Source organism: Drosophila suzukii, chromosome 2R (assembly GCF_043229965.1).
Source record: "Drosophila suzukii chromosome 2R, CBGP_Dsuzu_IsoJpt1.0, whole genome shotgun sequence".
Taxonomy (NCBI): Eukaryota; Metazoa; Arthropoda; class Insecta; order Diptera; family Drosophilidae; genus Drosophila; species Drosophila suzukii.
Genome location: NC_092081.1, coordinates 14,168,990 through 14,188,770, shown reverse-complemented (window position 1 = coordinate 14,188,770; position 19,781 = coordinate 14,168,990). Strand labels below are relative to the sequence as shown.

Here is a 19,781-nt window from a genome sequence, read left to right as displayed (position 1 = left end):
TAGTGAAAAACTACAAATACAAAAGCTGACTTTCATTTTCATTTTAACGTGACCTATTTTTTATTAATGACGTGCGCATCTAAGTGCCAAGTATCTTTTCCCGATCATGGGCTTCGAATCGGGACAGCTTAAATCATCCGACATTTCTGTTCATTCAAGAACAGACTGTCTTTATTTCAGAGCAATGTAATCTTGTCGCCGGCCGCATGTTGCTATTGTAATTAACAACTCATAGTTGAACTCTCTTTCCATATACGCAAAATAAATAATGTTCAAGAGAGGTTCCACTGTGAAATTTCGAATTCGGCCGAAACAGAATTTCTTACTTACGAAATATTTTTTAATATTGAATGTTAAGTTAGATTTTAAATTAATAAAGTTTTAATACACTAGTTTCGCAGTAAAGAAATTTTAAATGCTTTTTAGTATTATAAACAATTTATGACCAATATCTCACGGCACACCCTCTACCTCTTCCATGCTTCCTATCTGAGAGAGCTATGCCTTGATCATGACATAAATTCGCATTCACTGAACCGAAGAGCTTAGTTCAGGTGTATCTGTGAGAACGGATCTTTGCGCGTGCTTATTCTTTTCCTACGCAGCTTACAACCCGATTGAAAATGTTAAATACAATTTATTTTTTTGATTTATTAGAACTAAACTATTCTTATTCTGGTTTATATTGATATAAAGTAAATATGGTAAATACAAAAAATATGAAAATTAAAGCTTTTGGCGATTTTGATCTTTAGGATATGTAGGTTTTCTAGTTCTTGCATGTTCCCACGTAGGCTCCACATCTACCGCAGGAGTGCTTGGCCGTGAGTATTAGCATTTGCCTCATAGTTGACCACCGTTTGGTCGCGGACTCCGCATCTCGGACATGTGGCCATGGATGCATTTTTCCCAACACACTTGGGGGTGCTAAAAATTAAGAAAATCTTATTTAACGAAACTCATTTGTGTCTTAATTTTATTTTTAATATTTATTTATAGTTCTTTTAGGGTGACATTTTAATACAAATACACTTAGGAGGATTTGTCGGAGAGCTATCAGATTTTCCTCAAAGTCTTTTCAACTTATAGAAGATCAAACGTATTTGCTAAATTCATATTTATTTTTTATGAACTTAACAATATTATCAAAGTTCCAAAAAAGTAACTTTTTGCAACTCAGATACGGTTTTTTAATATTTACACTGACTTTTCTTAACCATTCTATTTTTTGTGCAGTTCCGTACGATGTGCTTTTCGTTCCGATTTAGCCACTAAACTAAGGCGTCCAATATTGGTTCGGCTCTTTCACTTAGTAGCCAGGCCTTGATCATGACATGACTTTGTATCCATTGGGAACATAAAGCTATTTTCCATGTATGTGTGAGAAGCGATTTTCGCATGTGCAAATTCTATTCCCAGCGCGGCATAGAAATACCTACATATACTCGGCAGCTTGCTCTACCAAAACCATTAATTTTTTTCTACCTATTATGTTATGGAAATTACTAGTATTATAATAAAAACAAGGAAGAACGCTATAGTCGAGTACCTCGACTATCAGATACCCGTTACTCAAAGGGAAATGGAGATATGCAAGCAGCAAAGCGAGATTAAAATGCGCCATTTACCGGCGGTAGAAAGATTTAAGCGTTATGGGCGTTAGAGTGGGCGTGGCAAATTTTTTTTGGACCAATCGATAGGTATTGTCGAGACCAATACATTTCATTTAAAATTTTTTTGGGTCAATCGATAGGTATTGATGAGAACATTACATTTCAGTTAAAATTTTTATTCTAGCATCAAAACTGCAGGAGCCACAGTTTTGGGCGGTTTGTGGGCGTTAGAGTGGGCGTGGCACTCTACTGAAACAAACTTGCGCTGCGTAAGAAGCTCAGGAATCTGCACGCCAAATCTCATACTCATCTCATCTCATACTTTCCGACGAATCTAGTATACCCTTTTACTCTACGAGTAACGGGTATAAATATCAGAATATTTGGCAAGCCGATGTTTACGACCCTTGCAATTAAAACCACATCTTGCTTTTAAAATCATAAACATTTTACATAAACTATATATATGAACATGTTAGAATAGAGTGGTGCGCATTAAATCATTTAAGATATACCAAACAATTTTTTTAAATTTTACAATTTTAACATTTTGCTGACGGTGGGCGAATAAGACAATAGAAAGTGGTGCTTATTTAGTCGAACAGCTTTTTAATGGAAAACGGAAGATACAACAGCTGACTGACATTTTCATTTTAACATTTTTCATCAATGACGCGCGCATCTGAGTGTGGGATTTCCCTTCCAGCCACAGGACTGAAATTTGAAAACGGTGTTATAAATTCCAACTCCACAGTACCGCCGTCCGCAGCATAAAGCGCTAAAGGAAAGGAAATCTTGTTCGATTTAATAGAACACATGAAATTATTACTTACCAGAAGTCCATCTTAAACTTTTTCATTCGTGGTATGGCCAAGTATCTTTTCCTGGTAATGGATTTTGATTCGCAGTTGGGACAGCTCAAATCATCCGACATTTCTGTTCGTACTGCAAGAACCGACTGTCTTTATTTCAGAGCAATGTAATCTTGCTGCTGGCTGCATGTTGATATTGTAATTTTATGACTTATTGAACTCTCTTTCCATCCACGCAATATTAATAATGTTTAAGTGAGGTTCTTCTGAAAAATTTCGAAATCGGGTGGAACAGAATCTCTTACTTACCAAAAATTTTAATCAGAAATATATTTTTTAACATCAAGTTTTAAGTTAGACTTTAATTTAATATAGTTTTAATGCACAAGTTTCGCTGTAAAGAAATTTTAAATGGTTTTTATTATTATGTGCATTAGCAATCACAATTTATTACCAATTTATCACGACACACCCTCTACCTCGTTTCCAATTTTGGTAGTCTTCCCAAGCCATCGTACTCTGAGCGATTTTTTGTTGACATTCATAACAATCCTTACGATCCATAAATTGATTTCGCTTTGCAATTGGCTGAAATACTTGGGGCTGCGGTGGAAGAGGAGGAGGAGCGGGAAGCTCTTGGTATTCTTCCTGAAGTTTTAATTCTATATCGTGTTCAATTGATTCCATTCTGTTGCAAGCCGCAATCGACTCATTACTGAACTTTCGCATTGCAATTGCACTGCATCAAAATGATAACTCTTACAGTTCGATCGACGAGTATGATGAAATAACAAGTCCGGAATGAATCACGCTTTGCTTTTTATTCCGGATGTTCAGATGATAAGCTATTTTTAATGGGCGAATAATGTGCAGGGCTATCAATGAGTCAAGAAAATCCAAAAATGCCTAGTTTTATAAAGTTAATAATAATTATTGCGCACTCGAATGTCAACCACGAATCGTCTATTTAAATACATAACCAAATTGAATTAAATTCATTGTTTATGGGCAAACAATTAAGAAAGAGGTGGTTGAAAATAGTCAAGACTATTGTCACGTCATGCTTAAAAAACTTTATTGGTAATTGAGAATTGATTAAAATTACAAATAAGTGTCTAACATTATTTGCCTACTAACAATGAATACTGAAGAGAATATGTGAAAGAAAAAACATTTTATAATTGGTACATAAATGCAAACGTAAGATGGAGTTCCTTAGACACAACAACAACACAATGCACTTCACTTTGTACCAAGAGCACTTTCATGTTGAATGTTTTACTGAATAATAAACCATTATCATCTTTAAAAAGAATTGGAAAAAATTAGTCATTTATATAAAAAGAGGATTGACGCCTTTAACTGAGTATTCCCATTTCCTTTGGACCAATTGTGATATGACGCATACATATTTCTTGATATACATACATATGTACATTGTAAATAGACAAAAAATTAAAAATACAAAATTATTCAGTATTTTAAATTCAATTAAAAATACGACAAATAAATAATATGGTCAACATATTGCTTTAGGGTAAAAACTTTGTTACTTGATTTATTCAACAACTTAGTAATTTATAAGCTTTTGAATAATATTGCGACTGGTATAATTATGCGATCTTGATTAATTTAGGAGAATAAGCCATTTATTCATTCAGGATCAAAATAATTGAAGTCAATAACTGTTGATCTCACATTCTGTGAGAAATTTGTGGCATGTGGCACATCAAATTAAAAACACATTTTTATTAGCGTTTGCACCGCTTGGAACTATTTATGTAGCATATAAATACATATACACATTGTACATAGACGATAACTAGAAGACTAAAATTTCTTCTGTATATAATACAATATTGAACATTGGGATATGGGTCTTCTCAAAAGTTAAAATTTTATTTTAAGTACCCTTTTTGTATCTATAAAAAAGCTTATAAGCATCCTCACCCCCAAACTTTTTGAAAGAATTGCATAAAAAAAATGACGATTCGGTCAGCATTCGTGCACTTTTTATCAGTTTTCACAGTCGCGACTGTTGCTTTAAAAACAAACAAAATTTGTTTACGATATCCTATACAAAATTTTATACTGAGTACCACAGAAATCAGAAGGGTTACGAAATCACTTTAAAATATAAGTTGGGTATTGAAAACACCAGCCTTTTTAGAAAAGTCTAGCTTAAGCCATTTATTAATTGATTTTTAATGAAAAACAAGCAGGTGTAAAACCAATATTTCTTTGAGGTGAAGTTTTTTTAAGGCTATTTAAGATTTCTCAGAAAGATATTTAGTAAAGAAAATTGATATTTGTTCCAAGACTTGTTATTTATTAGCTAACACAAAAACTCAAGTATAAATGGGCATAATTCGTTTCTTTTTCAGACAAACCGAAGCCCGAAACATGATTTATTTTATGACAAGTAACTTTGTCGGATATATAGCTAACTCTCCCCTTAACAGGCTCCCAAGAAATTGGCAATACGACTTCAATTTAAGACCAATTTCACAATAAATCCTGAATACTTTTTCCAACTATGACCGTTCTGTTCCGTAAGATCAATCAATAAGAAATTGTAATTGGTTCTTACCTATTTGTTTTCCATTATTTTTTGCTCGAGTCCTGTATACCCGCAAGTTTCACAACTCTTAACGGCAGGTGTAATTATTTATTTTTATTGAATGTACAAATATACATAATAGGATTTTTCACAATATAAACTGGGATAGGTGCAATGGTTAAGTATCCTGGTGTGCTAAGTCTGATTTCGAAGATCAATATAAAGTGGTGGAATTATATTGAGAATACTACGTTTTACTACATTTTTCGCGTAGCATGACGTCAATATTTATATACTTGAACAAATTATATTTGCTCTTTTGAGATTTATCTTTGTGATATTCGGTTTTCGGATGGGACATCTAGTTCTTGTATGTGCCCACATAGGCTCCACAGCTACTGCAGGTGTGTTTGGCCGACTGGCAGGAGTCGGTGCAGTAGGGAATGCAGCAGCAGCAAATGCCCCTGAAAAACCAGATAGGTGGTATTATTTCATTGTCTAAGGCAGCAAACTCGATTCACATACCCCAGCATGCAGATAAGGAGGGCCAGCAAATGGGTTTTGGTACTTGGCTCGAACTCCACCTTCGTTTGCCTACGGACTCCGCAGCTTGGACACGTGGCCATGGATGGTACACCACCCAACACATTGGGGGGTGCTGGAAGAAACCAAATAGATTTGTTAATTCCGTATTGTACAAGCATTACGTAGAACCAATACTGATAAATATCTTATCATATTTTATGAAACATATACTTGCTCTCAAAGCATAAATAATCCACATATAATATGTCAAAATTCTATTTTCATCATATACATCTTTCTCAATATCAACGTAGTCTTCATAATGTTTTACACTTTTCGTAGGTAATGTCCATTAAATAAGGTCCATTAAGTAAGGTGTATTTGTTAGTACTTACCCTGCATTATCTGAGGTTGTTGCAAAATCGCCTGGGGCTGATTCAAATTAGGATAGACCTGGGTGTTGTCATAGCAGGGCGGTGCCTGGGGAGAATGAGTTTGCTGTTGGTCGTACGGGAAATTCTTCTCCATTATTCGCTTTATTTGTTTCCGACCGAAGTGCTACGCGGTTGAATTCAGGCAGTCGACTGAAGTGAGCTCCGCAGACGGGACCTAAAATTCGTTTTCTGTCCGTTCTTTCCATTTGCGAGAGTGGTGGGAATTTCGTGTAGCCTACGATGCGCTCACTAAGCAATTCTCGACCAAAGCTATGTGTAGATTAGAACATATTCTTCAGCTTATATGTATTTTATTTCATAATTCCTTATTCACCAACTTTATCAATAATTTTTTTTGCAAGCAAGTTTTGACCGGATACTTAGCGAATATATAGGAAATATCAGCTCTCTGTCAGTATTCACACCATTTTCGCTGCGCAGTATTTAGAATCCCCTAAGCACTCGGTCCTGTGAGCTGTGAATAATTACTTGTTGCACTTAAGGGATATTATGTTAGAAGTATATGAAAGCAAATCAACTTATTGCAATACACTACAAGTTCTTATACGTGGTGTCACAGACACCCAAGTTTTGGGGGAAGCTTTCCCCTGATAATGGAAATCATTTTTCTGGAACCCAGTAAAAGTCATTCGTTTCTTTCTTGAATCTTTTTATTGCTGTGCTAAAATTACAAAAAGCTTAAGTTGGTACAACAATGTTTTGCGTGCTTACAAAATATTGCGTATTAAGAAATGTGAGAGAGGTAACAACGGAGTTTAAAGATGATTTGGATTGCATTTCGCCACGGCTGCTGGCCGCAGACCACGGAAAAGCAAAGACTTCTGCCAGAAGTTCCTTAACGCTCGTAGGTGCCAATAAAAGCGTTACAGGAGGGACAGTGATGGTCGGCGTTCCGGGCACATTGGGTGCAGTAGAGGCAGCAAGCACAGGGCCAGCAGCTACAAACAATATAAGATATAAAGTTATTATTGTTACCACAAAATCTACTCACAAAAAAATTTTGTTGGTAAAATTGACCAATGCAGAAAGTTTAGTAACTAAAAAAAATTTTACTTTACTATTTAAAATTTACTTTGTTTACTATTTAGAAGTTAAGACACTATTAACATAGTTACGTTTCCGTTGTCTTTAACATTCTTTTAAAAAGTTCATTTTGAAAATTGGTTTTTTTAAAGAAAAGAAATATGGGCTACAGTGACGTAACATTGAATTGAATTAATAAGCTTATCAATTAATTATATATATCTTCAATTATAAAAAATGTATTAACTATATTTTATGGGTATGATAACTATCAAAACAGTTATTTAACTACACTCCATGGTATGGGTCTATTCAACCGTTTTTTATAGTTACCTAACTATTTTTATAGTAACCCTTATGTTAAAGTATTACGTAAGAGTAACTATTTGATGGGTAAATTTGACAATTCGGTGGCTGTGGACCGTTTTACTATTATATTGGTCAATTTCAAAAAATCTTTTTTTTTATGTGTATATACTCTATCAAGTCTAGTTATTGATAGATCACTTTACAGATAAGCATGGTGACATGAAATATTGAGCTTACCAGGTGAGGCACATGATCAGAGCTATGATGTGCGTCTTGGTGGTGGCCTTCGGCTCTATACGAGTGGTGACCTGTTGGTGGCAACCGGGGCAGACCACGTTGCAGGGCTCCGGACCAACGGGAGTTGACATTTTGCTGGCAGTACTGCAGAGAAACAAACGGGAAGCTCTAATAACTCTGCTATCGATTGCTGAAACGACCTTGAAAACTTCGCGTGCCGTTGGTGCATAAGCATTGAATTAGTTGTGTGATGGAGATCTTAATTGTACACCCACCATGCAAACAAGCTATGATCAAGCTTATCTCCCGTTAATTGTTTCGCTATCCAGTTCAATTTCTTTTGGGCTTGAATTATAAATGTGTGAGGTCATCTTGGGAGCCCCATTGAAACCGAAAATATGGAAGGCCATGTGGAAAAGTGTCTGCCGATGTCGTCATCGCTTAACCACGTCTCTCTGTGCCCCATTCAACCCCCATTCCATCCATCATCTCCCTGCTCCCTGGCGGCACTTCCTTCACAATTTGTTTACGCGGTCAGACCTTGCCCAAAATCAACACAATCTATTTATATACACACTTGCTCCGACCAAAGCATAGTATTATCATTAAGCTGAAGGTGTGTCCGGCGCCAGTGATTAATACCGCCCTGGAATCCACCTGTAACCATGCGTGCCTTTCGTCACTTTTCCCCAAAACTAATTTTCAAGGAGCGCCGAACGAGCCGTTATCCTCCCAAAGGCGTTGTCCCTTTTTTAACCAGCGTAATACTCAATTTAACTTGTCTTTTTCAAAAAAAGTATAGTTGAACTTGACTTTCAAAATCCGTTGCCCATATCTGTCCCAGTTTTACGCGTTCTGCATTTTAAGTTTTTGCCGAATACTTACTGAATATATCTAAGTCGTCAAATTAAAGGGTATAAAACTCGAAGTGAAATTCGAATTTTGTAGCAAGCTGAAACCTATTGCGCACCGTTTGAGCTGCGATTGTGCTCTGTGGCAAGACCTTATGCGCGGGAAAATTTTTTAATTTCGTTGCTTCCTGCCACATGTTGCTGCAATAATGTTGCCAGCTCTAGTGTTGCTAAGAAATTTATTACAAAATTGTAGTCATTTATTGAAAAAAGAAAACTAGTTCCATGTGAATAATAGGGGTTTATGTATTAACAAAGCAAGTAGAATTGAAAGACAAAAATTTCAAAAATGATGTAAAAATCGTTTATTTAAAATTACTTACGTAATTCTGTTTTTAATAATTTTCAAGTTTCTTAAGGTGTAGGAACTATTTTACTTCTTCACCATTACTTCTTTTACATGTCTTTAAAGTGATAGCTTAGATAAAAAACATCCTAGTATGTGTGTTAATAAACGTTACAAAGTAAGGATCAACTGGAAATTCTAAATGAAAATATTAAGCAGTTAAGATGTCCCTAGAGTCGGGGAAATTTATTTCCGAAAAAGTGATGAAAGCAAAGGCTGTCTCCACCTCTCCACCTTGTAGGTGCCAACGAAAGCTTTGCAGCATGGGCAGTAATGGTTAGAGTTCCGAGCCAATTTGGTGCAGTATAGGCAGCAGGCACAGGGTCAACACCTATAAAAAAAATTAAGTTATTATAATTACACGTTGATTTGAATTAAGGGTTATAAATAAAATTCAAATTTTCTAACACTTAAATGGCATTTACATATAACTATGGTATCATTTTAAAAAGCTATATATAATTTTGATGTTCAATATGAGGTATACTTCAAATCAAATTAATTGGTTAATATCGTTTAGAATTTTAAGCTTTGAAATTCATTCAATATATTTTTAGTGTTTAAAAGTTGAATGTAAAGCAACTTACATGAGGCAGCACAGCATCAGAACTAGGATATGCGTCTTGGTGGTGAACTTCGACTTTACACGGATGGTCACCCTTTGGTTGCAATTGGGACATTTTGTGTGCAGTACTGATTAAAAACTGCCATGAAACTTTAATAACCCTCATATTAATTGCAGCCCACACCTTCAAAAGTTCGCGTGCTGTTGAGTGTTCCGACGTGTTTTTGGCAGTATACTTACAGAGTATGTTCTACGTCTTCGAAAATACTAGGGTCAAACTCAAAACTAAACCTGAATTTATAGCTTAACTTGTAGCGCACTGCTGCCTTTCGAATTTTTTAGGTGCGAAGGCGAAGTCTTTTTCAAGCATATAATTCTTCGTAAGAAAGTCGTGACAAATATCCCAAATTTCAAGTAAGAAGGTATGAGTTAATCTCAAAGTTAAGATGAACTTAATTTTAAAATAATAACGCGGAAGCAATGCTGCCATTAAGTTAGGCCTCTACATAGTATTAGATGCACATCTGGCATTCAGGATCCTGGCGTTGGTGAAACTGAAATTCATAGTTCTTGTGACTCTCAAAATCAGGATACAATTAAATTTGTGTTAAAATTCCTCCTCAGATCGGAAAAGCCAGTAGAGTGAAGCTGAAGATGATGAGTAAGTATGTACATGATGATCTTGTGGAAGAGCCCAAAGTTTTGATGATTACTTTGAATTTTGATTGCCCTGTCACTGGTACAATGAATAAGAACACATTGAAAATTTCTAAGAAGTATACATACATACATATGTAGGTACCGACATTTGACAAACCATTTTTGCTTTTATGCTCAGAACGCTTTTTCCCATCTTAAATTTCTTAAAAATAAAAATTTAAATTTTTATCTAATTCTATGTGAGTATATGCCTTAACATTTTCAAAAAAGTTTAAAAGTGTACAAAGTGTCCATAAGGAGTTAATAAAATAAGTTGTTATTAACTTTGTTTAAGATTGCAGAAATTTAAAAGCACTCCAAAAAATTAAAAATTTCTATTCGATTGACCTGCAAACACATTTATTAATGTTGGTTTAAGCTGTGTGTATGTGAAATAAGATAAGATAAGCTGAATAATAACAAAACTGAACCCTGCTTGAAAATTCCGCTCTCCTCATATTTCCCGTAAAAGTTTCAGCCAAATGCTGCCGCCTCCACAGAAACAAACACAAACACATACAAATTCGTACAAACGAAATTCAATTTATGGGAATCCCAAAAAATGATTCGCTTCGCAAAGCTTTATTTGTTTATCTTTTCTCTCTTACAGTTTCGCATTCGGCAAGCAGAGTCGATTGAAGAATGTTTCTTTGTGTGAATGGTAAGTGTTAGTATGATAAAGGCAGCACTTCTTGTTGGTGTCTACACATGAGGACATATATATATACTTAGTTATATACGAATGTGAATATGTAGATATGAATTCGGCGAGTGTTTTCGCTGGCGTCTTCAAAATGATCCCAAACAGGCGTTACAGTTGGGGCAGAACTGGGAGGTCTTATAGCAGCAGTTGCAGCAGCAAGGGGCGCAGACGCAGGGCCAGCAACTGGGTGAAGAGAGGAGGAAATGGAGTATATTGTTTACCAGGCACGATCGGCGATTACTCATTACATTTCCTGCGAAATGTATTTAGGAATACAACTGCGGTCACAGCAATAGCACATCAATTTAGTGATATAGCCAAGATATGTGTGAAATCCTTGGGATTTCTTTTTTCAAAACGTTACTTTAACTTTGGTGCTATTACTATGCCTGCTGCTGTATCCACCCTATGTACAACTGCGGGCACAGCAATAGCACATAGTTTAAAGTGATATCCATATATGTTTATACATAAAAAGTATAACATTATGTTCTAATCATCGGCACTTCCTGTGGTGTTTTTAAGACATTGAGTTATCTTTGGTGCTATTACTATGGCCACAGCAGCATTCAACCCATGTACAAAAGTACTTACAGGAAAAGGCAGAGGAACGCTGCCAGGCAGTAAGTCTTTCCAGTAGGATGGTGCTCCACACGAACGCGAATCCGAGCCTGGCAATGGGGACAGACCATTCCCTGGCCGGGATTGTCCACCAAAACCGTGGTCTGGTGATGGATCACGCTCACCGGGGCCGGCAGTGGTGGTGGCGACATCGAGGTCATCTGAGACGGCTGAGGAACCTGCGGATAGAGCTGGCGAGACGCCGATTGGTTCAGGTCCATCTCTGCCGGAGGAGCGGAGGCAAAGTCATCCGAATAGGGCGGCGGGGAGTCCACGCGCTTGTAGTCCATTATAGATATTTAAGTACTTGGGCACGATCGGAAAACTGAACCCGCAGTTGTTGTTTACAGTTGAGAATTTCCTTGCGAAGTGCTACTAAAAGCTTTCCAAATGCATGTGCTTTCGTTCCGCGAAAACAAAAAAGAACACAGTTTAAACTTCGCGTTCGGGCAAAGAGAGAAAGAGACAACTATACGATCGCCATGGCTTGCATGTATCGATTATCTATCGCTGTGGGGACTATATCGATAGGAACTACCGAACATTGAATTCGAACAGAACGGAAATTTGCTTTGTCAGGTTAAAATATAAATCCGAACGATCAATCAAGTACCCCAGTCGGCATAAATATTTCCAAGAAACTAAAATAGTACATGTTTATCTTCTTAATGGGCTTCCTAGGAACCCTTGCTTTTTGGTTTGTTTGTTCGTCAATTACTTATGCCGACAATGATATTATCAAAATACCTAAAAATATTCTACCGTTAATAACCGCAATCTGCATTTTAAATTTAGATCGGCGCTTTTTAGGGTAGACGACTTTAAAGGCAACAGTGCGTATGAGTAATAAACTTTGAAGTGTTTGAGCAAAGTCTATAAACCAGGGACTGTATATAATGATTATTGTTATTTGTTTAATCAAAAAAGCACACACTTATGATCGACATACTCGGAATAGGAAGATACCATATTGATTCTCTTTGGTTTGTGTATCTATTTTCATCACTATTTTTAAATTTGTGGTTTTTATAATGTTCCTCAAAAATATAGAAAAATTAAAAATAGTTATTATTAAGAGAAAATAAAAAACAAATAATGATTGTTTCCGATTTTAGATAGTATACAACTTTTTTAAACTTTTTCGGTTTTTTGTAAATTTCAATTCCAGCTAGCTTCTGTTAAAAAATTAGCTGGCGCTCAAAAACTCTGCCCCAAAATAATAAACGGGTAGAAAAATACTAATTTTAGCTAATTTATTTTACGATACATTTATTGACATATTTTTGAGTCCACTTGAAGTCTTTAGAAAGACTATATATACTATAATTCTTATTGGCAGTGCAAAGAATCTTGATCACATCAAATGGTGTAGCTTCCTATGTGGCATCCACAGTTGGGGCAGTAGTGCTGGACACTCTTGCAGTAGTTAATAAAGTAGGGCAGGCACACGAAGGGCCAGCAGCTGAGGGATCAAGAGGTTCCATTAAATGGATCTGTGCTGGGGGTATTCGGACTCTCCACTCACCAGCAGATATACAAGGTCAGGGCGCACAGGTGGGTCTTTCGGGTGGGGGCCGTGAGCAGACTGGTAGTGACTTCACCCTTGCAGGACGGGCACCTTACCCTCATCGGTTGCCAGCCAACTGTTAGCGGAAGTGCTCCCGCCCCCACCCCGTTCAGGGTGTATATGGGTATCTGGGTCACCACCACCCCGCAGTCTGGCTGAGGGGCCACGGCTGCGGTCACCATTTCCGTGTCTGGAGGCGTGCTTACCCATGTGCTGTTCATGTTTGCGGTGGGCCATGCACTGAAATTGCCGGCCATTTAATGACAACACTGCTCTATCGCACTTGTTATCTTTCCTGACTAATCGACAGGTACTTTTTCGGTGAACCAAACTGCTATGACGATATGACGAGGTAAAAAAGAGTTGGCATTTGCAGCACTTTATCGATTGACATTGGTTCCACTAACTCCATTCAATTTAACGATTAGCAGCTCGATAGGTTAGGTGCCAGAAGAGCTAAGGTCTTCAAAATGTTTCTTGGAAATCTTATATAGCTTTCATAAATACCTTTAATATGAGTGTTTTATGACCCAACTACACACATAAGTGTTAGGAGTGGTCGTTTTTCGCCAGAAAACCTTTTTTTATTTTTTTGTTATCATATTGGAGTTGTTAGACTTAGTTAAGCGTTATAAATAAACTGATTGCAAAATAGTCATTAAGCTGTTACCACTGACTTATCATCATCATCGATCTAAAATGTGAGGCTATCGTAAGTTCTTTTTAATTTCATATATGTACCTGTAGGTAATACTTTCACTAACTGATACAAATCAAATGGTGATTTGTTTAATATTATTCTAGCCTATAGGGATCCAATGATCATCGATCTAAAATGATAGGTTAGCATAAGTTCTTTTTAATTTCATATATGTACCTGTAGGTAATACTTTCACTAACTGATAAAAATCAAGTGGTGACATTGAACTTCCTACAGTTTTGTTTAATATTGTTCTAGCATATAGGAAGTGTTGGGTACCCCCACGAGTGGTTAAGCCTCCAGAGTAATTAGACCAAACCAAATTAACTTATCGGATTTCCCTTTTCCTGTTTGAATCTCATGTTTAATGTGTGACGGTCGTACAAGTATATTTACAGTTAAGTTTCGTTGGAATATGGCGCTAATTTGTAGGTTTCTTTATAGGTAGATATGCGTAAAAAGACATTAGTTCTCGTAGGTGCCGATGTAGGCACTGCAGTTGGGACAGTAGTGGTTGGCATTCTGGCAGGAATCCATGCAATAAGGAAGACAGACGCAGGGCCAGCAACTGTAAAGATTAGAAGAGATCGATTAGATAAGTTCTAGGAATTAATCAATTAGTTAGAGCCCTAAGACGAATCGGCCTTTGAAACACTATAAACGACGTCTACAGCCCAAGTTCAGTCGGTTTGCTTGTTTTTAGCCCCATTGCAGGCAGCTTTATTATCTGACTCAACTTCAGTTCCAGTTCCAGTTGAGATAACATTGTTTTCACGTATGGCCGCTACACATACTAGGCCTCACACGCAATACCTATAGCAACTTATTGTACTTTCCAAGCGATAAGAGCCCCAACTGTTGCATGGGCGTACCTTTTTTCAGTAAAAAAGCATTGTCAATGCAAACAAATAATAAAATATGTTTGCTTGGAAGATATTAAAACATATCTTTATGTTTTAGATATTTTCTGGTATATGTACATATTTACAATACTATTTTTGTAGCAAAATATGATTCATAATGTCCAGCATTATTTTTCTGCCATAATATAAGTTAAACTTTAAACATATTCTCATTTCAAACTTTGAAATACATTTTATAATCTAGCTAAAGACTTGTTTATAAAGACAACAACCCTGGTGCTATGGTAATTTCAGGAGAATAGTGTTCTTGGATCGGTCTACAAATGGACTCACACGAATAGACACAGGATGAGGGCCCAGCAGTGTGTCCTTCCCGAAGGAGTGGCCTTTACGGTGGTCAGGACTTCGGCATGGCAGGAGGGGCAGCAGATGCGGGTGGGCCCACTGCCGATGGGCACCAGGTTGGAGGTCGTCGTGGTCTGGATAATCACCGTGGAGCCTTGCGGTGGCCCTGGCATCGGTGGATACAGTGGTGGCTGGGTGGGTCCACCGGGTTGATAGGTCTGTGCGGGTGTGAATCCTTGCTGCTCACTGTACGGCGGAGGCTGTTTGCTGCCCATTATTATGAATTTACTTTTCTGTAGGGGCTCTAAATTTTCGAATGAACTGAAACTGAACCGATCGCTTTGCTGGCTGGTGCTGCACTGAGGACCGAACTTAAAATGGAGCTCCGGCAATACCTTAACTTTCGGTATCGCTATCTTATCGCTACGTAGTGATAGCTTCCCTTCAAAGGGGGTTTCAGTCGAACTCATAAACGGATATCTTTTTATATTGTGCACTTGATTTAGTGAGCTACAACGATGCTCCTCTAATAGGTGACAGATGAGTCACTTGTTTGATAACACATCCAATATAAAAGAAGGTGATGAATAAGCTCTAAACGCTTTAACAAGTTGGATTGTATGAAAAAATAAATTACGTGTATTTGGTTAAGAGACTTATTGTCGGGAGAGAATATAAACAAGCAAAGGCTTACGGCTATGTCTCTCATCTTAAATTTTCCAACTTAATCATATTAGCAAGTGCGTGACCGGTTCGGATATAATATTGTACCGGTTTTAGAATCATCATTCCATTTCTCCAGCCTACATTTAAATCTTAAATAATGCACCTGTTTTTACGCCTTTAATATAATGTTATTCACCTTTTACAAGATTTGTGTTATCTTGACACCGTTATCATACAATTGTAGTGCCAATTTGAACTACTTTGTCGTCATACTTTTTGTGTCTATTTCAAACTTGAATAGTATCAAATTGATACACAAACTGTAAACTAAATTGACGGGCGGTATTCAAAAAAGATTTCTGTAGTACTATTAGTAAAACCGTAGATGACAAAAATAACTTTAGAAAGACTACACTAGCTTTCAAAATAATATTTTGAAAATGCTCCAAGAAGGATTATGGTAGTTCCTAGTAGACCCCCAGATCACGAAATGGAAGTGAAAAATATTTTTAATAAAGAGGTTTATTTTTTTTTATTTTTTTAAGAAATTTAGTTTGATATCTTTATGTTAAAACATAGGTTACCTATTGTATTGTAGTTTTACTAAAAACTCATTCAATATATGGTACACAATATTATGTTTTTTTCTTTAGAGCATACAAAAATTTACAAAATATATTACTATCCTTAACTAATTAGTTTTAATTTAATTTAAAAAAATTTGTTTCTAATCAGTATTTTCAGGTGTTCAATGGGTTAAGTAAACTTTATTTTAAAGTACTTTTATGGGAAAAGCTCTATTAGCCACCCACTCGCCAGACTCTGCGGAAGCTTTCCTTCATTGGCGCTACGTTCAAGTGCAGCCGTTAACACCGTAGCCATGAAAATAGTGTTAGGCAAATACGGGGGCTTGACAAAACAGATGAACAACTGGTTTGGCTAACACCCCTCTCAACTCCAATAGATCCCCCTGCCCGTCCCTTCAAGCCAAACGTTAACTGTTTGACTTATGTTTTTTATGGTTTCAATTGTAAAATAACCCAATTTATAGGCAAATAGAAATCCCAAGTCGAGTCAGTTCAACACCATGAGTCGCCAGCTAAAGTTCCATCTGCAAGCTCCCGAAGACGAAGAGTTCCCAGCGGATCTGGTTGAGATAAACCTGAACCCCAACTGTGGCCAGGTCAAACAGAAATCAGCCCAGGCTCTGGACCAATTGCTTCTGGCCACTCCCCCTCACAGAGGTTATCCCTACGGCTATGCGGAGGATTCTGAGCCTGAGACCTACTTCTGCCGGAAGAGCAACTCCACGGGGCAGCTGGCCGAGAAGGTATCGCCACCTCCACCGGCGGCCACCAACATCAGTTGCCTCCGACAGATGTACTGTCCGGAGTGCCACGAAAGACTGCACGAGCAGGGAGTCCGGCTGGAGCGACTCCTGACCATGTGGTGAGTGCTAGCCTTTAAAGACATTTAAATTAAAAGGCACTCACTGACTGTTCCATTATAAGTTTCCTACTTTAAACAGGAATTTGTCAATAATTTAATTTTTACAAAATTTAATAATTATTAAAACCAAATGGAATTTAACCTTAAATAATTTAGGGGCATTTGTGAAAAATATATTTTTTTTATAAGTCTCATTGGAAAAAATGATGTTGCAATAAAATGAATAATCTTAATACAAATATATCTAATTTTAACACTAAGGAGATACTAATATTAAAAAGTTATTGGTTGAACTGACTATATAAGTGATAATAAGTGATAATAGTCCAAAATAATACCACCCATTTGGAATGTTCATTTTAACACTAAAGAGACACTAATATTAAAAAGTTATTGGTTGAACTGAATATATAAGTGATAATAAGTGATAATAGTCCAAAATAATACCACCCATTTGGAATTTTCATTTTATTAGTTAGTATTTTAAATTTACTATTTAATTTTGATTCCTATTTGTTGGGCACCTGAAACAATTTGTATCAAGGCTTAGAGTTTTAAATATCCAAACAATTCAAAAGGTGCCCAAATAAGATGTACTAAATATAATTCAAATAATCACAGTTTTCCAGGATTAGTGTTTTTTAAATACACGTTTTTAATATATTTGATTTGGGATTATTAATAAACTTATTTCTTTTTCTATTCTGATTATTTTCAGCTGCTTTGCCCTGCTGCCCATTTATCCCTGCTGCCCCAGACGCTCCGCCAACGACTGCAAGGTCATCTGTGGCAAATGTGGATACCTCTTGGGGGCATGGAAAAGACAATGAGATGGGGGGGATAGCCGTGGGAAGAGGGAATTCGGAGTGGGTGCTTCGCATTTAATTATTTGTTTTGAATATTTTTAAGCACTTTTTTGTTGACCTTGCGGAGAGTGATGAGCGCTGAGACTGAGTAGCCGAGTGCCAAAAAAATTGTTGATTTCTGCATTAATCTCCCAGTGTTTCTCTTAGATTAGATCTCTTTGGTTAGGTATATCTCTTTGTTTTAAAATTTCACTGCTCGGGAATTTGCCAAAATGTTAGGCACAGAACGCTGGCCAGTCGCAATGTCTCGGGGGTACGACTTGGATGCGGACCTGGAGGTGGATCTCCATGGGGGGGACAACCATTCGGCGGCCACCACGGTCACGCTGGAGGATCGTCCCGGCAAGCCTCAGGTGCGATTCTTCAGCATTGGACCCAGCAGCTACCAGGTGCGGTGTCCATTGTGCCACCAAAATTCCAAGACGGAAACAGTGGAGATGACGGGAGCCTTGGGCCAGCTCAGTTGCCTTTTGTCCGCTCTGTCCTGGTAGGATATTTAAGAAATCTGAAAACCATCTATATCAAAGGATTAACTTTTGCCATCCCCATTTCCAGCTGCTTTCCCATCTTCGCCCTGACTTTCGTCTACTCCTGTCTCCAGAGTCGTCTAAAGTCGAAACGTGTCTTCTGCAGCCGATGCGGTGGTCACTTGGGCTTCCACTGGCGTCCCACTTAGGACTACCACTTAGTTAGCTCTCTAAAGTCAATGCAAATGATCTATAAATAAACCGGCAGCTGTTGTCAAATTTTTTAATAAGATACTTGATTTTATTCGATCGTCATTCAGGCGGTGCCTCCAAAAAGTATGTATCTCTCCCACTCTCTGGCTCGCTCTTAGGTTTTTTGATTGTGATGTAGATACGAATGCATATACGGATACATTATGCGAATGTTCTTGGCTCTTGGGTCAGTTGCTCTGTCGCTTCGATATGGCCAGCACCGAGAGTCTGGATGGCAGTGCCTTCGAGGGGGACATCTCGGAGGTGCCGCATGTGGGTCACCTGACCACTGAACCCCAGGAGTTGGAGTGTCCAGCTTGCCAGGAGTTACAGATTACTCGTGTAAAATCGGAGGCGGTAACCGTTCTACAGAAGATTGTCTGCTCGCTGAATGTGCTCCTCTGTTGGTACGTTTAGGTGACGATTGGGTCACATCAATATCACAATAAGTAACAGAAAAATTACCAGACACAAATTGGAACACCTATATGTGATATATTTATATGAAATACACCCATTATATTTATGGAAGCAATTTAATTTAGCTTCGAGTTAATACAATCAGTGGAAATTCATTTTTATAAAAACACCTGTTTCAAAATTTAAGATCCGATATAAATCTAGATTTATTGGGACTGAAACTTCATACAAAACCTATATAACCATTGGTTTTTCACATATTCTGTAGCAATCCCATTCGCTGGAAGGGTCGTCATGATGTTAATCACTACTGCAGTTCCTGTGGCTGCTTCATTGGACGTGACATCACCCTAAGTTGGTACAAGAGGACTCTCTTCCGCCTCCAAAGGGGCGAGGTGGAGGACCATGGACGCTGGCAGAGATTCAACAAGGTGGAGAAGGAGGAGCTCGACGAGAAGAAGCTGGGCAGACAGCGCCATGCTCTAGAATCGAAACGATCACACGATAATTATTAAATAAGTTATTAAAAGAAATAAACTCAATTTATAAAAAAAAGAGTTTTAAAATACTTGGGAATCTCTAAAGTGCTTTAAGTCACCTAATTCTAAAAAACTTCAAACATGTTCAATATTTTTGCAATCGACTCAACAGGTAGTCTCTTTGCTTTTCTTCTGCCCTGTTCCCTGAAGAGTCGAAAGCTTCTTCCAGCTGAGAAGTCAATTGGCTAGCTGGAAGAGAGCGAAATGCCGCTGTTCGTTATTTGCTTTGGTTGTAGGTTCGTAATGCTTATCGGGTGGGTCTATGTCT

At 37.5% G+C, this 19,781-nt stretch overlaps 9 protein-coding genes across 12 annotated transcripts; 3 read left to right on the top strand and 6 right to left on the bottom strand.

The window, feature by feature from the left end:
- Positions 1-631: 631 nt before the first annotated feature.
- LOC108008391 (uncharacterized) lies at positions 632-3,303 on the bottom strand. Of its 4 annotated transcripts, none has more exons than XM_070995218.1 (4): positions 2,905-3,303; positions 2,735-2,819; positions 2,447-2,558; positions 632-927 (listed from the first exon to the last, which is right to left on the bottom strand). In XM_070995218.1, the coding sequence occupies exons 2-4, from the start codon at positions 2,766-2,768 to the stop codon at positions 804-806; spliced, it is 270 nt and encodes an 89-aa protein (XP_070851319.1). In that variant the 5' UTR covers positions 2,769-2,819; positions 2,905-3,303; the 3' UTR covers positions 632-803. The 4 variants fall into 4 exon arrangements, with proteins under 4 accessions (XP_070851319.1, XP_070851321.1, XP_070851318.1 ...); XM_070995220.1 differs by having other exon boundaries at positions 2,447-2,608; positions 2,880-3,302; XM_070995217.1 differs by having other exon boundaries at positions 2,880-3,290.
- A 1,776-nt stretch (positions 3,304-5,079) lies between these two features.
- Positions 5,080-6,110, bottom strand: LOC108008389 (cell death-inducing p53-target protein 1). Its single transcript, XM_017072234.4, has 3 exons — positions 5,906-6,110; positions 5,511-5,643; positions 5,080-5,449 (listed from the first exon to the last, which is right to left on the bottom strand). The coding sequence occupies exons 1-3, from the start codon at positions 6,036-6,038 to the stop codon at positions 5,347-5,349; spliced, it is 369 nt and encodes a 122-aa protein (XP_016927723.1). The 5' UTR covers positions 6,039-6,110; the 3' UTR covers positions 5,080-5,346.
- Positions 6,111-6,597: 487 nt separating this feature from the next.
- LOC108008393 (lipopolysaccharide-induced tumor necrosis factor-alpha factor homolog) lies at positions 6,598-7,678 on the bottom strand. Its single transcript, XM_017072237.4, has 2 exons — positions 7,535-7,678; positions 6,598-6,903 (listed from the first exon to the last, which is right to left on the bottom strand). The coding sequence occupies exons 1-2, from the start codon at positions 7,663-7,665 to the stop codon at positions 6,801-6,803; spliced, it is 234 nt and encodes a 77-aa protein (XP_016927726.2). The 5' UTR covers positions 7,666-7,678; the 3' UTR covers positions 6,598-6,800.
- Positions 7,679-10,578: 2,900 nt separating this feature from the next.
- Positions 10,579-11,829, bottom strand: LOC108008658 (lipopolysaccharide-induced tumor necrosis factor-alpha factor homolog). The gene is made up of 2 exons (XM_017072545.4): positions 11,353-11,829; positions 10,579-10,941 (listed from the first exon to the last, which is right to left on the bottom strand). The coding sequence occupies exons 1-2, from the start codon at positions 11,667-11,669 to the stop codon at positions 10,845-10,847; spliced, it is 414 nt and encodes a 137-aa protein (XP_016928034.2). The 5' UTR covers positions 11,670-11,829; the 3' UTR covers positions 10,579-10,844.
- An 855-nt stretch (positions 11,830-12,684) lies between these two features.
- LOC108008914 (lipopolysaccharide-induced tumor necrosis factor-alpha factor homolog) lies at positions 12,685-13,851 on the bottom strand. The gene is made up of 2 exons (XM_065864023.2): positions 12,905-13,851; positions 12,685-12,841 (listed from the first exon to the last, which is right to left on the bottom strand). The coding sequence occupies exons 1-2, from the start codon at positions 13,201-13,203 to the stop codon at positions 12,739-12,741; spliced, it is 402 nt and encodes a 133-aa protein (XP_065720095.2). The 5' UTR covers positions 13,204-13,851; the 3' UTR covers positions 12,685-12,738.
- A 137-nt stretch (positions 13,852-13,988) lies between these two features.
- LOC108008692 (lipopolysaccharide-induced tumor necrosis factor-alpha factor homolog) lies at positions 13,989-15,227 on the bottom strand. The gene is made up of 2 exons (XM_017072588.4): positions 14,843-15,227; positions 13,989-14,214 (listed from the first exon to the last, which is right to left on the bottom strand). Exons 1-2 carry the CDS (start codon positions 15,127-15,129, stop codon positions 14,112-14,114), a joined length of 390 nt encoding a protein of 129 aa, XP_016928077.1. The 5' UTR covers positions 15,130-15,227; the 3' UTR covers positions 13,989-14,111.
- A 1,103-nt stretch (positions 15,228-16,330) lies between these two features.
- LOC108008789 (uncharacterized) lies at positions 16,331-17,962 on the top strand. Its single transcript, XM_017072685.4, has 2 exons — positions 16,331-16,969; positions 17,688-17,962. The coding sequence occupies exons 1-2, from the start codon at positions 16,608-16,610 to the stop codon at positions 17,797-17,799; spliced, it is 474 nt and encodes a 157-aa protein (XP_016928174.3). The 5' UTR covers positions 16,331-16,607; the 3' UTR covers positions 17,800-17,962.
- Positions 17,907-18,592, top strand: LOC108008790 (uncharacterized). Its single transcript, XM_017072686.4, has 2 exons — positions 17,907-18,322; positions 18,391-18,592. The coding sequence occupies exons 1-2, from the start codon at positions 18,048-18,050 to the stop codon at positions 18,509-18,511; spliced, it is 396 nt and encodes a 131-aa protein (XP_016928175.4). The 5' UTR covers positions 17,907-18,047; the 3' UTR covers positions 18,512-18,592.
- Positions 18,593-18,740: 148 nt separating this feature from the next.
- Positions 18,741-19,529, top strand: LOC108008917 (uncharacterized). The gene is made up of 2 exons (XM_017072823.4): positions 18,741-18,961; positions 19,243-19,529. Exons 1-2 carry the CDS (start codon positions 18,765-18,767, stop codon positions 19,487-19,489), a joined length of 444 nt encoding a protein of 147 aa, XP_016928312.3. The 5' UTR covers positions 18,741-18,764; the 3' UTR covers positions 19,490-19,529.
- The last annotated feature ends 252 nt before the right edge of the window (positions 19,530-19,781 follow it).